Source organism: Fukomys damarensis, unplaced genomic scaffold, assembly GCF_012274545.1.
Source record: "Fukomys damarensis isolate Sample0158 unplaced genomic scaffold, DMR_v1.0_HiC HiC_scaffold_36, whole genome shotgun sequence".
Lineage (NCBI taxonomy): Eukaryota > Metazoa > Chordata > Mammalia > Rodentia > Bathyergidae > Fukomys > Fukomys damarensis.
The window spans coordinates 11,397,440-11,411,078 of NW_022900948.1; the positions used below are offsets into that span (position 1 = coordinate 11,397,440).

Here is a 13,639-nt window from a genome sequence, read left to right on the forward strand (position 1 = left end):
AAAAAAAAAAAAAAAAAAAAAAAAAAGTACCCAGTAGTTACTCCTAACTTAATGAGTTTTAGTTTGTTTCCTCAACTGATGTTGCTGCCTATCTCCCAATATTGTCACAAATGTTAAATGAAGATATGTCTGTAAAGTGCTTAACACAATACATTGGTCAGCTTCTTGTAACTAAGATACAGTACTCAACACACAATTTAAAGAGAAGTTGAATTTGGCTTAGAGTTTCAGGGAATTCAGTCCATGGTCAGCTGGCTTGAAGATAGGAACATCATAGTGGAACAGAGCTGCTCAACTTCATGGCAGTTGGGAAGTAAAACAGGGAACAATGCCAGAGAGCAATGCAGAGGACCATTTATAGTACCCAGTGTCACGCTTCCATGGCCCACCCAGACACACCCAGCAGTGTGCTTTATTAATCACCTTACTGTTCATAATTCAGTGAAGTTAATATTATCAGGATCAATGCTCACACTTCTGGCATTGAGTTGGTGACCTTTTCTAGTAATTCTCTTTATGTTTATATTTTAATAATATAATTTCTTAAAATTAGAATTTCTTTTTGAGATTAGATTTTGGCAAAGAGGTGGGCCCTAAGAGCCTGGCAGTTCTCACCTGTCAGGTGAACAGCCAAATGGCCAGCAGAGGGAGTGTGAGTGGTAACCAGTCAGAGGAAGGAAGCTTCCTTTGGGTATATTAGCACCCTTTACCTCTGCCCTCTGTCTCGAATATCTCTTTGCTTGAGAGCAGAAGCTTGATTTTGTTCACTTTTTTATCCCCAGTGCCTAGACAATACCTGGCCATGGTTGTGCATACAGTAAGAGACTGTTAAAGGAAATAAAGCAGTTAAATGTTTGTTGAGTGAGTAATTAGGGTGTCCCAGGTGTTTGACTGCCTCTACAGAGGTATTCTCTGGCAGTGTGAAGGCATTCATTTTTCCCCTGTTGTATTTCTTTTCACTAATCCTCCTCACATTGCCCTTTACCATTTCCAGTGGTGTATAAGTCTGTTTACATTTAGTTAAGCTTCATGATATCTTTCAAGAAATTCACTAAGTGTTCTATGGATTCTTGTCTTATTTGTGTTGTACTTTTTGGTAATAAAATACAAAATGAAATTTTGTTTTTTACTTTTAGGGCTCCTTGTGTTTTATTTAAGCCTATTTAATGTGAACAAAAGAAAAACTTTGGTCATTCTGGTTGCTCTGAATGTCTGTCCACCTTTCATCTGTATATCGGTCTCCAGACCTACCCCTTTCCTGTCCCCTGACAGATTGCCGGTATGACAGGTGGAAAGCCTCCTTAACACTTTTGGTGCATATGTGTATGTGTCTTTCGGCCAGGCTGCTTATTTTGAATTTTTCTGTTGGATTTATTTTTCTAAAATACTTTATTTATAAAACATTTTCATGTTTTTGTAGGTTTTTTTTCTTCTATTTACGTGATGATGAGGATCAAACGCAAGGTCTTATGCGCGCTGGGCTAATGCTCTACCATTGAGCTACATCCCCAACCTATGTAGTTCTAATTTTTTATTTTGCCTTTCTTTGTGTGTGTGTGTGTAGCTCTGTTTTTGTCCTTTAGGTTTCTGCACAGCAGTCCTCAATGTTCTTTTTGGCTTAGTGCCTATATTTGTTGCTCTTGCTTATTTAAATAATATTGATTTATGTGAATTTTAAGACAAGTTAGCCTGACAGTTCTTTGTGAGATAATTTTTTGTGTATGTCTATCTTAGCATCTACTACTAGAAATCCTATTCAAAGATGATTTGGGGAGATTTCTCTTGATATGTAATAATATAATATAAACTTGATTCGTTTTTTCTATGTTATTCTATTTCCCTTTTAGGCAGTGCTTACCATAGTGCTTCTCTATTTAGCAGACAGTTATAAATGTACAGTACAGTCACTCGGCACTTGGAAACACAGAAAAGCAAAGAGTTTTTAAAAAGGTTTTCTTCTTCCATTTTACTTTCTATGCTTTCACTTTTGTATGTAAGACAAACCAAGAGGCCAGTAAGGAATTTCAAATGACTTGCATTGCTATAGAAATTGAAGGATAAATGATGCTGATTTGGACCTTCTGCATGATCAACACTAGTCTGTTCCTCTCTATGTGAAATACAGTGTTATTCTTTATATCCTTAAAACAATATGGTATTAGGTGATTATTGTTTCTGTAAATTATTTTTAAATTGGGGACATGCATATTTATTGCTAGTGTAAATTGATAGTCCTTTTTTTATTAGTACACAATGTTTGCATTCCTTGTGGGGACTTGGTACATGAACATAGCATCTTAATCCTTTTTTTCACCCTCTTCCCTTGCCATCCCCTCTCCCTTCCTCCATATCTCCCTCCCTCCCCCTCCCTCTCTCTCTCTCCTTTTCTCTCCCTCTCTCTCTCCCTCTCATTTTGGTTTGCTTTGGTTTGTTTTTTTGAGATGGGGTTCTGCTATGTGTAGCTGACCTTGAATTCAATATATAGTCCAGGCTGGCCTTGAACTCACAGTGATCCTCCTGCCCCAACGTCCCAAGTGCTGGGATTACAGGAATGCGCCACCATGCCTGGCATCTTCCCTCTATATCTTGACTCTTTCCATTTGAGAAAGCTCTATCTCTTTACTCTACAGTGTATCTTTTATTTTGCTCTTTATACTTTGGGCTTCTCGTATAAGAGAAACCATGCAATATTTAAGCTTGTTTATGTGATTTATTTCACTTAATATTATGAGCTCATAAATCCCTGCACTAATCCTACAAGTGAGGAAATTAACTTCTCATTAAATAATGCAAGATTTGAACTTGAGTATTTCTGACTTCAGAGTCATTTTATCCACTACCCTTATACAATGTTACTTCTCAGATTGGTTTCACATTGTTTCCTGCCATGTAGTTTCCCACTTAAATACAGGTAGATCATTAACAGGTGGTTTATTCTCTCAGCCAATTTTTTTGCACCAGCCTGGTCTCAAGTATTAAACTTTTCCTGATTACATTTCTGTTTCCCCATTCAAGGTGCCCCAGTACAACTTTTTTTACCACCTATTTGTTTCGGCTTTTGAATCATGTCTTTGGCTGACTTGAATAATTTTACTGGTCTTAGTTACTTCCCTTTCTCCATTTAGTATTGATAGTTAAATGTATCCTGATTTAATGTGGCAAATAAAACTCTTAATAGTAGGAAGCTGATGGGCATCAATTTTCATAATAGGTGTTTGGATTTTTGTGGGTTTGTTTGTTTTGGTTTAGTTTGGTTTTTGAGACAAGGCCTTGCTCAGTAGTTCAGGCTGCCCTTGAACTCACTATGCAGCTCACACTGGCCTCAAATTCACAGAAACCCTCCTGCCTCAGTCTGTACAGTGCTGAGATTCCAGGCATGCACCACCTTTCCCAGCTCAGTCTTTGGATTTTCATGACACACGTTTAAAATCAAATGCAAGATCACCAATTCTATTTTTTATTTTGAAATTCTCATTTTCACTACCAAAATGGAAGAGGGATTATGAGGGTCAGTGACATTCACAGTTATTGTTAGGGAACATTTTTGCGCTTGTGACTTTTGATTGTTTTTTTCTTTGCAGTGCTAGAAATCAAACTCAAGCCTCGCACATGTTAAGCAAGCACCCTACCACTAAGCCATACCCTCAGATTTTAAATAATTCTTTTAAGCACTCTTTATAACACTCCCAGTTAGGAGGGACATTCCAGAGGCTGGAGTGTAGCTCAGTGGTAGAGCACTCGCTTAGCATGCATGAGGCCCAGCACCAAACAACAAAATGAATGAAGGACATTAAGGAGTTATTCAGATCTATTCTTTGGAAAAGCATCTGCTCAGTTGTTGACTAATAGCAGTTGCTAGGAAAAGATTGGATTAGTGAAGTAAACTAACATTGTTGAGAATTGTTTATGTGCTTGTTTTGGTTTGGTTTATGTACATTTTTTAAAAATTGCTCATTTCTAAGCTTCAAAGGAGAATGAAGGGAATGGGGTAATTAAGAGATAATGGTAAGGGGTCAGGAACTTAGCTCCGTGGTTCCACTGCCTGCCTCGCAAGCGCAAGGTCCCGAATTTGATCCCCAGTACCAAAAGAGAGAGAGAGAGAGAGAGAGAGAGAGAGAGATAATGGTAAGGACCTGGGATTTAGCTCATCGGGACAGTACCTGCCTAGCAAGCATAAGATCCTAAGTTTGATCCCCAGTACTGGGAAAAAAAAAAAAAAAAGACAATGGTAAAAAAATGAGTGGAAACCCTATCTCCTATTTCTATAGGATTTACAAGACCAACTAGAGGATATGATGGAAGATGCAAATGAAATTCAAGAAGCCTTGAGTCGCAGTTATGGCACTCCAGAATTAGATGAAGATGACTTAGAAGCAGGTAAGTTGTGAGAAAAGCAGTGTATGCTTAGTTTTAGAGTTTGAAAGTAACAACTGTTTGAGACCTTTTCCCAAATGCTAGAGAAAATTACTATCCAAATTCCCTGAGATTTAGCTTTAAGTAGTCTTTGGGCAGAGAGCCTTTTTTTTTTCTCATTGAGTTTATTGGTACATTTTAGGTATATGCGGTAATCTAATTTAACAAGGGAATCTTCTTCCTCTAGCAGAAGATCAAACCTAGTTAGTACTGAAGTATAGGCACTGGACCTGAAAGATGAGTAGGAGTTAGCACATAAAGACTAGAAAGGGAAACTGGGTGTGGTGTGTACTACTGCAATCTCAGTATTCTGGAAGGCTGAGGCAGGAGAGTTGCAAGTTGAAACCCAGCCTGGGAACTTAGTGACTTACTGAAGATCTGCCTAAAAAGATAGAATAAAGGGCTGGAGATGTAGCTCAATGTGAAAACCCCAGCTTCAATACCCACTAGTCGTGGGGAAGAGTTGTTGAGTATTCTCAGGGAGAGAAGTCTGTCTAGAAGCTATTACTTTAGTCACAAATGAGATAAGGGAAGCCAAGACTAGGGTGGTGGTAGCAGCCACAGAAATAAATGAACAGATTAAGGAAATTCTAGGAGATCGAATAGATAAGGCTGATTGGTTGTGGAGGAGGAAGAGGGTATCAAAGATAGCCATTACCCTCTAGCAGGAATAACTAAGTGGCCGAAGCAGCCCACACTGGATTTTCTGTTACATGTTCCTATCACATTACAGTGGACCCTTGAGTTACAATTGGCCTGACATATGAACAACTTGAGCTATGACCAGAATTTTAGTTTTAACTTGCGGCCAAAGTCTTGAGTAAGACCCAAATGCCAGCTGCTTGTGCTTCCAGATGGTCTCAGGTACAGATTTAACCCTTTAAGAGTTCTGGAACGAACATTACACCATCCTTTCCTATGTGGGGTTAATTGAGAAATCCTGGGCCCATGTCTCTCTAAGGACACTGAGATCTGCCTGTAAACAAGAGAGAGACTTTGAAAGCTGTGTAAAGAAGCCTGAGCTTTCAGTTGACCAACTTGAGTTTCAACCAGCCCTCAGGAACAAATTGAGTTGAATTGAGTTCATAAGTCAAGGAGCCACTGTACTGCTTTTTCCCTCACTCCCTCTTCCTCTCCACCACTTCTTGCCACCTCCCTTTACCTCCCTTTCTCCCTCTTTCTTCCTCTCTCTCCCTCTCCCCCCACACCATATTTTCTTTTTACCTAGAACCTTTTTTCCTTCTTTCATTTCTTTGGTTTTTTGGTTTTTATTTTTCTGATTTCCTATCTTGAGTTTCCCCTGTTGATTCTCTGCCTGCTGTTGTCCTTACCTCCTGGCTACTTCTAACTTGCTTTACTAGGGAGTTGTTCCCTTTTTCTTCTACATACATTCCCTTTAATTGAAGGATTACTCAAATATAAAATCATTAATTTTAAACGTGCTTTAAAATATATGTATCTATATCAGCTTACAACAGTGAAACTATCACCCACAGCAAGATATCAAACAAAAATCCTACATATGAATGCCAGTCTCTTAAATGTGAAATTTTTTGTAACACCCTTATTTCTACCTAATAAAAATGTTACTCTGTTTTGTAACCCAAAGAGTTTCTATTACCTTAAACCCCTTTAACCTTTGTCTCATACAAATGTGATTATCTCAGATCAGAGATTGATTTTTAAAATTTTTTTACTCAATTTGGATCTTCTTACTGGGAATTTAACTAGTTTAAGAAATAATTCACTTCTATCTCTGTTAATATCTTTTATGATATTTTTCTTCTGCTACTTTTTCTTGTTTTTTTTTTTTAACTTGTTTTCAATAGCAGGGCTGGGGATTGCTTAGTGGTGCCGCTGTCTGCCTCTTAAGCACAAGGTCCTAAGTTCAATCCCCAGAACAAAAAAAATAAAGGATCAATTCCAGAAACATGGACTATATATAATCTATTTTGTCTACAATTCAATAACCTATATGAACTACCATTTGATGCAGTAATTACTAGTTTTCCCAATTCAGTATTTCCAACCAGTGCTTTGTAAATTTTCTCCTTACATTATCAGTTTGTTTTTTGGGTTTGGTTTTGTTTTGTTTTGTTTTGTTTTTTATAGCTATAAAAATGCCAAGTTGATAGCCTTTATTTCACAAAGATACATGATACAGTTATTACAAGAATCCACACAGTATGGTTTCTAAACATTTACCCACTCACTAGTGGTGTGTTTTTTGTTTTTTTGTTTTTCTGGGTATTTTTTGTACCAGGGATCAAACTCGGGTCCTTGACTTGTGAGGCAGGCAGTGGAACCATTGAGCTAAATCCCTGGCCCCCCACTAGTGGTTTTTGTGAGAGGCTGTTGTCCTTCATGGTTCAGGGAAAGTTTAGGTGGATGTTTGTAAGAGCCCAACTTTTCTTCCTTTCTACTCAGCAAGTTAGTCTTGCCAGATGTTTTCTTTGTTTGCCTCTCCCTGTTGCTGCTTAATTGAATAAATTTCATTTCCTAGTTACACAATAGTCCATTCGATCTCGTAATTCTTACTGACCAGAGACACCCAATTTGACTCCATTTCTGTCAATTTAGATCCAGCTCTGAGTTGCATGTTCTTCCGCTGTGTAATTCTTGAATGTGCTTCCTTAACTTCTGAAGCTCTTTCTGTGCATGTTAAGTCATATGAGCTAGATTTTCATTATAGACTTTCCAGGCACTATATCCATGCTGTGACATTAGCTCCAGATTCTCAATTCGAACTGCTTAGTGCTCTAACTGGGCTATAGAACTATTCGCACATTTTGCCATGCAGCAATTTCATTTTTCTGACCTGAGAAAAGGGCTGGAAGCTCATACCGTTTCATACTAAGCAATTCACTTGGTTGTCGAGCAGCCAGTTTCTCAGATTCATTTCTCATTATATCAGTTTCAAAAGCAGAATAATCTGGGGCTGTTAAGTAGCTCAGATAGTTCTTGGTAGGTCGGTGTCTGAGTTTCCTCCTCTACCAGCGCATCCACTACTACCTCTCCAGCCACCAACCCAGTGCCCGCCCTAACAGAGAACTCACACCAGTCTGCATTCTGAGTCAGAACAGGTTTGGTCCTGTGCCTACATTATCATTATTAACGTTATGAATGTGTTAGTTTTTTGGGGTTTTTTTTTAAGAGATAAAACTACCATTTTCTAATTTTATCAGATTAACATTTATAGTATCTTACTTGTCCTGCCCACGGTGACAAAGCACTTTTATCTTAACATATGTTTGGCTTAGTAACATCCATCTTTATACATGGCAAAAGTAAAACAGTATTTACTTGCTCAATGCTATTTGGCATGTACTTTGACAATTAAAAATTTTAGATCTATTTTGCACTTACCTATTGTTACCTATATGTAACAATTTTAAACTTTATATTCTTAACTACTTTTAACCATCAAATCTTTCATACAGTTATCCTACTCTTTTTACTTTTTCTGTAGTAAATCATTTAGCAAAAGTTCTAGAGAAAATTTTTGGTTGATATACTTTCTTAACCCCTTGGTATCTGAGACTGTCTTCCACTTGCCTTCATACACAAATATTAAGTTGGCAGGGTAAATAATTCTTGGTTCAAAATTATTTTCCCTTAAAACTCTGTAGATGTCATTTCATTTTCTTCTGGCATTTAAAATTGCAAGAGAAAAATCTGAGATCAGTCTGACTTTTGCCTCTTTATAGGTGACCTGCTTTCCCTGAATGGACACTTGCAAATTTTTTTCTTTATTCTTGAAATTTAAAAATGTCACAAGGATGGATTTAGCCCAGTGGCATCATGCCTGTCTCTCAAGCGCAAGGTCGGGATATGGTGGATATGTCTAGGTGTTGCTTTCTTCTCATTGAATTTTAAAGGTACCCTGTGAGGCTTCATTTGCAAACCTACTTCATTCTTCGACTCCAGCAAGTTATCACCAGTTAGTTCCTTAAGTAGTGTTTCAGCTTAATTTGCTTTGTCCTCTGTTTAAGGTATTCCTATTAGGCGAAGATTGTTTTTCCTGAATAGGCTTTCTGCTTCTCTCCTCTCCTCTTATCATAAAATCTTTGGCCTTTTCTTCTGTGTTCTGTGAGAATTTCTCGTTTTGCATTTTCTTTAGGAATTTTACTTTGTGACTAACTGTTATGTACTTCTTTTCTTTTCTGTTTTTCCTAGTACTGGGGATTGAACTCAGGGCAGATGGCAGTACCACTGAGCTAACTTCCCAGCCCTATGTACTTCTCTTAAATGGAAGGCCATGATTTTTTCCATGAGATCACACACCTACCTTCTCTATAATTAAGCGCACATGTGTAATAAACCCTCTTAAAAGATGTTGAATACTTCTTAGGTGATCGCTGTAGATTAGTACATCAGTATCAGAGAAGGCATTTTCTTGATTACTTAACTTTGTTCTTTCTTCCAAACTAAGTTCTTATAACCTTTTCAACAGCTCTTCACAATGAGGTCCAAAAACATGGTCTTCCCAAGTGCTAAAGTTGTGGAGTTATTCCTACAGCCTGATTTCATGCAATGATCCACGTTATGTAACAATTATCCGGACTTTCTGTTACTACTTTTTTTTTCCAGGTCCATCAGTTGTGAAAAAGAATTTGATGGATTGATTGATTGAGGCAAGGTCTTGCTTTATAGTTCAGGCTGGGCTTGAACTCATTATATTGCTCAGCTGGCTTCTAGCACACAGCAGTCCTCCTGCTCAGCCTCCCAAGTGGTGCGGTTGCCAACATGTTCCATTACACCAGGCTCTTTTTATATTTATTATGGTCAAAATTTTCTAGTTTGCATTGGTAAACTCACAACCATAATCTTCTCATTAAGACTGGGACCAGGGATTTATAGCCCAGTAGTGCCGCACCTGCCTTATAAGTGCAAGGTCCTGAGTTTGATCCCCAGTACCACAAAAAAAAAAAAAAAAAAAAAAAAAAAAAAAAGGGACTGGAACCTTATGCACCTGTGGGGAACAGATTAATTTGGTTTTGGTTTTGGTTGTGTTTTTGAGACAGGGTCTCACTATGTAGTTCAGGCTGGTTTTGAACTCACTGTATATCCCAGGCTGGCCTTGAATTCCCAGCAATCCTCCCGCCTCGCCTCCTGAGAGGCCTGCTGAGATTATAGGCATGTACCACTGCATCTGGCTATTCATAGACTTTATATACCTTGAAATTTTCTTAAATGATCATCTTTAATTTTGAAAGTAGGGATTAATCCCTTCCCCTCCCTTTTTCCTGTTTTTATCTTATTAGAAATAATTTGGCTAATTTTCTTAATATCGTCTCTCAGTTTTCTCGCTTATATTTTCTTTGCAGTGTTTGTGTATTAGTCACGTTCTCATCACCAGAACAAAATACCTGACACTTTCAGCTTATAGAAGAGGTTTATTTTGGCTCATGGTTTTGGACGATTCAGTCCATGGTTGGCTAGTTCCAAGGTAGAAACATTATGGTAGAACGCTATGCAGGAGGACATGTGACAGTGGCAGAAAGCAATGAGAGAAAAAAGAGAGGAGCCTGGGACAAGAACAACCTTCCAGGTGATAACCCCCAGTGACCCAGCTCTAAGCAGTCCCCAACTTCTAATAGCTTATCCAGCTATGAATTAATCAAAGGATTAATCCATTGATGAGTATAGTGCCCACAAGATCCACTCACCTTCTAAAAGCCCCACCTCAGGCCAGGGATTTAGTTCAGTGGCACCACACCTGCCTCACAAGCACAAAGTCCTGAGTTCCATCCCCAGTACCAAAAAAAAAAATAATATAAAAGCCCTGCCTCTAGACATAGGAGGCTTTGGGGGGACATTTTAGATCTAAAACATAACAGTTGATTATTTTAATTTCAGAGTTGGATGCACTGGGTGATGAGCTTCTGGCTGATGAAGATAGTTCTTACTTGGATGAAGCAGCATCTGCCCCTGCAATACCAGAAGGTGTTCCCACTGACACTAAAAACAAGGTGAGCACCTTTTCTGCTTCTGTTTCTATACAACCTGGTGAAAATTTTATGCCCACCCTTCTCAGAATTTAAAAGATAGTCTTAGGACAAGAAAGTCAGTCCTGGTCATTGTTTTGGAACTGGAAGCCCAGTTTTCTTGTTTTAGATAATGAACAGACTGCATAAATAGAGTCACTAAAGTTCAAGGATGTCTTTCTACAGTGACGATTTCTATAATGTGCATAATGATCCTTGTTGTGAGCTGGGACTCAAATAGTGAATAGTACCTACCATTTATAAGATTTACACATTTTCTGGGAAAACATCAACAGCACATGTATGTTCCTTGAAGAGTGGCAGTGTAAAAGAAAGCCCCACTCTCCAGATTCACTAATTATTGGGTGAATTTTTTAAAACTAGGAACTAATGATTAAGTATAAAACTTAATATAGGACATGGTGGCACATGCTGTAATCCCAGCATTTGGGAGGCAAAGGCAGGAGGATCACTCTGAGTTTGAGGCCAGCCTGCACTGTAGAGTGGCACCCTCTCTCCAAAAAAAAAAAACCTGGGCCAGGGATGTAGCTCAGTGGTTCTACCACCTGCCTTGCAAACAGGTTCATTTGAACCGAGTTCAATCCCCAGTACCAAAAAAAAAAAAAACTTAATGTAGAAAGACTTTATTTTAATTCAACAAGTTAAAAAAATCAGGACATCTGGTACTATGACATCACTTAGCTGTTTTGAGCTTTTCTCTTCCTCACGTGTAAGAGGCAGATAATCACAAGTATTTCACATAATTATGTAAGCAGTTTTGATCGTGTATGTAAAGAGCTTTGCAAATTTAAAGCCCTGTACAAGCTGAGCACAATGGCACACCCCTGTAGTCCCAGCACTTGGGAGGCTGAGGCAGGAGGATTGTAGTGAGTTTGAGGCCAGTCTGGGCTCCATAGTGAGCTCAAGGGCAGCCTGAACTACATAGCAAGACACTGTCTTAAAAAACCAAAAAAATAGAAGCTCTGTCCAGATCTATATGTTGACATTATTATAAGAAGATTCTGCTGCTTATAAAATTCCATTCACTCCATTTTAGTTCCTAGTATAATGTATCATTTTTTTCTGCTGCCACTAGATGGTTACAGCCTAATCTGATATTCACACTGAATATGCACATTTTAGTTGGCAGAATATTTGAGTGGGAACCTGTCCTGTTTGCTGCCTTTATTCACTATGTGATTTTGAGAAGACTGGGAATTCATGTCTTCTCTCAAAATCTCATCAGTTTTTCCTGTTTGTAAATGGTTTCTGTGCCTGTGCATCCTCCTGATATGATCTTTCCTTCTCCCTTGAGCCTGAATTAGTCTTATTTTCTCTACTGCCCACCTTATTCCACCCCACCCCCACCCCTACCTCTGCAGCTCTTTCAAGATTCCAGGTGCACAGGTTGCTTTTGTCAGCCCTCTGAAATAATTTTTTTCATTGTTTTTTTTTTTTGGTTTTTTTTTTTTGTTTGTTTTTTGGTACCAGGGATCAAGCTCGGGTCCTTGTGCTTGCGAGGCAGGCAGCAGAACCACTGAGCTAAATCCCCAGCCCTTGAAATAATTTTTTCAATGCTGGTGTTTGAACCAGGACCTCAGGCAGAGGGAGGCAAGTACTCTACCACTGAGCCATATCACCAGTTGTACAGCTCACCTTTCAATTCCCCAATAACAAATCCCTCAAGCATCTTTGTTATTCCACTGTTAGAAGGTCACAGATTCTCAAGATAAGTGTGCTAAGGAGATAGATTTTCTTAATTAATAGTGGTGTCGCTGTCTATGATTTTGTAGTAAAGCATGATGTGGAATTGACTACCCATCCTACAGCATTGCCCTTTCAAGGATTTGGGGTCTAAAAAAAAAGGTATTGGTCAAAGGGAGGGCAGGGGAATGAGTAAAAAATAAGAAACAAGATACATTGTGTAAAGGTACAAGATCCCAATGATGAGTGTAACTATTGCATACCTAAAATGTACCAATAAACTTAGTGAAAAAAGAAAGAATATTTTTAGAAGCAATATTTTTTTAAAAAGGTGTTGGTCCTTGTTAAAGATCATAGTGAAGGGCCAGGAATTTAGCTCAGTGGTTCTGCTACCTGCCTCGTAAACACAAGGATCCGGGTTCAATCCCTGGTACCAAAAAAAATAAGATCATAGTGAAAATACAAATCTAGAGGGAATGAGTAACTCCTCAGCCTTTCCTCTTTGACCTTCCCAATCTCCTTTTCCTCTGTTTTGTTTCTTGTATTTTTGTTTGTTTTTTAGCTAGGACTACATGCTGCCCAGGCTGATCTTAAATTGCTAGGCTCAAGGAATCTTCCTGCCCCAGTTCCCTGATTAGCTGGCCCTACATGTGCGTGCCACCATGCTTGAATTTTTTTTTCCTCTTTAGGTTCTCTTCACATATCTCTTTGTTCCTCTTTGGCTCTTCTTTTGCCCTGCAAAGGATTATTCTTTTGATTCTTTTGTTTCTTGGTTCATGTGTCTCCCTTTACCTTTCATGACAAAACTCATTACCTTTTGAGTGGGATTTTGGTTTTGATTGATTAACTTGGAAATTACTTGTGACTACTAAATGTATTGTGCTTTTTGGTGTTGGGGATTAAACTTAGGGCCTTGTGCATGCTAAGAAAAAGCTCTACCACTGAGCTACATCCATAACTGCTATAACTTTAACTTTTAATCAAGTGAAAAATGGTGGCACTAAACATTGATTCCTTTTCACAGGATGGAGTCCTGGTGGATGAATTCGGATTGCCACAGATCCCTGCTTCATAGACTTGCATCATTCAAGTACATCATGTAAAATAAACACATATTCTGGGACTGGGAAATATTTCCAAATTTGCAACAGATTTCAGTTTTCTTTCCTTTTTTGAAAGAAAGGTTAATTATACTCCTCTTTTTTTTTTTTCTTTCTTCCTTTCTCTCTTTTTCCATTAAGAAACTCATTGCTTGGAGGAAGCTTTCTTTGTACTAAAGTTTGATTCTTTTTCTCTTATGAAAGACTAACTTAAAAGAATCTTTGGCTTTGTATGACTTGTTTTCATCCATTAATAATTAAAATCAAGGAGACAAGAATCTTTAGTAAGTTCTATGATAGTATAACTTTACAGTTTCATTGTGAACTCGATAAATTGTTAATATAAAGATGAGATTTTTGAGACTGTTCATATTATGTTTCAACACCATTTTCTATTGTGGTATTCTAGGTGGCTTAATGATGGTGTTTTTGATA

General features: G+C 38.2%; 1 protein-coding gene and 1 pseudogene across 1 annotated transcript in view; one reads left to right on the top strand and one right to left on the bottom strand.

Moving 5' to 3' along the window:
• Nucleotides 1–13,266, top strand: part of Chmp5 (charged multivesicular body protein 5) — a 19,795-nt gene extending 6,529 nt beyond the window's left edge. The window contains exons 6-8 of the mRNA XM_010619201.2: nucleotides 4,269–4,377; nucleotides 10,273–10,385; nucleotides 13,129–13,266. Coding sequence (XP_010617503.1) covers nucleotides 4,269–4,377; nucleotides 10,273–10,385; nucleotides 13,129–13,179 — 273 coding nt within the window. The 3' untranslated portion in view covers nucleotides 13,180–13,266. The remainder of the gene's footprint in view (nucleotides 1–4,268; nucleotides 4,378–10,272; nucleotides 10,386–13,128) is intronic.
• On the bottom strand, nucleotides 6,845–7,334 carry LOC104858939 (annotated as a pseudogene).
• Nucleotides 13,267–13,639: the final 373 nt, after the last annotated feature.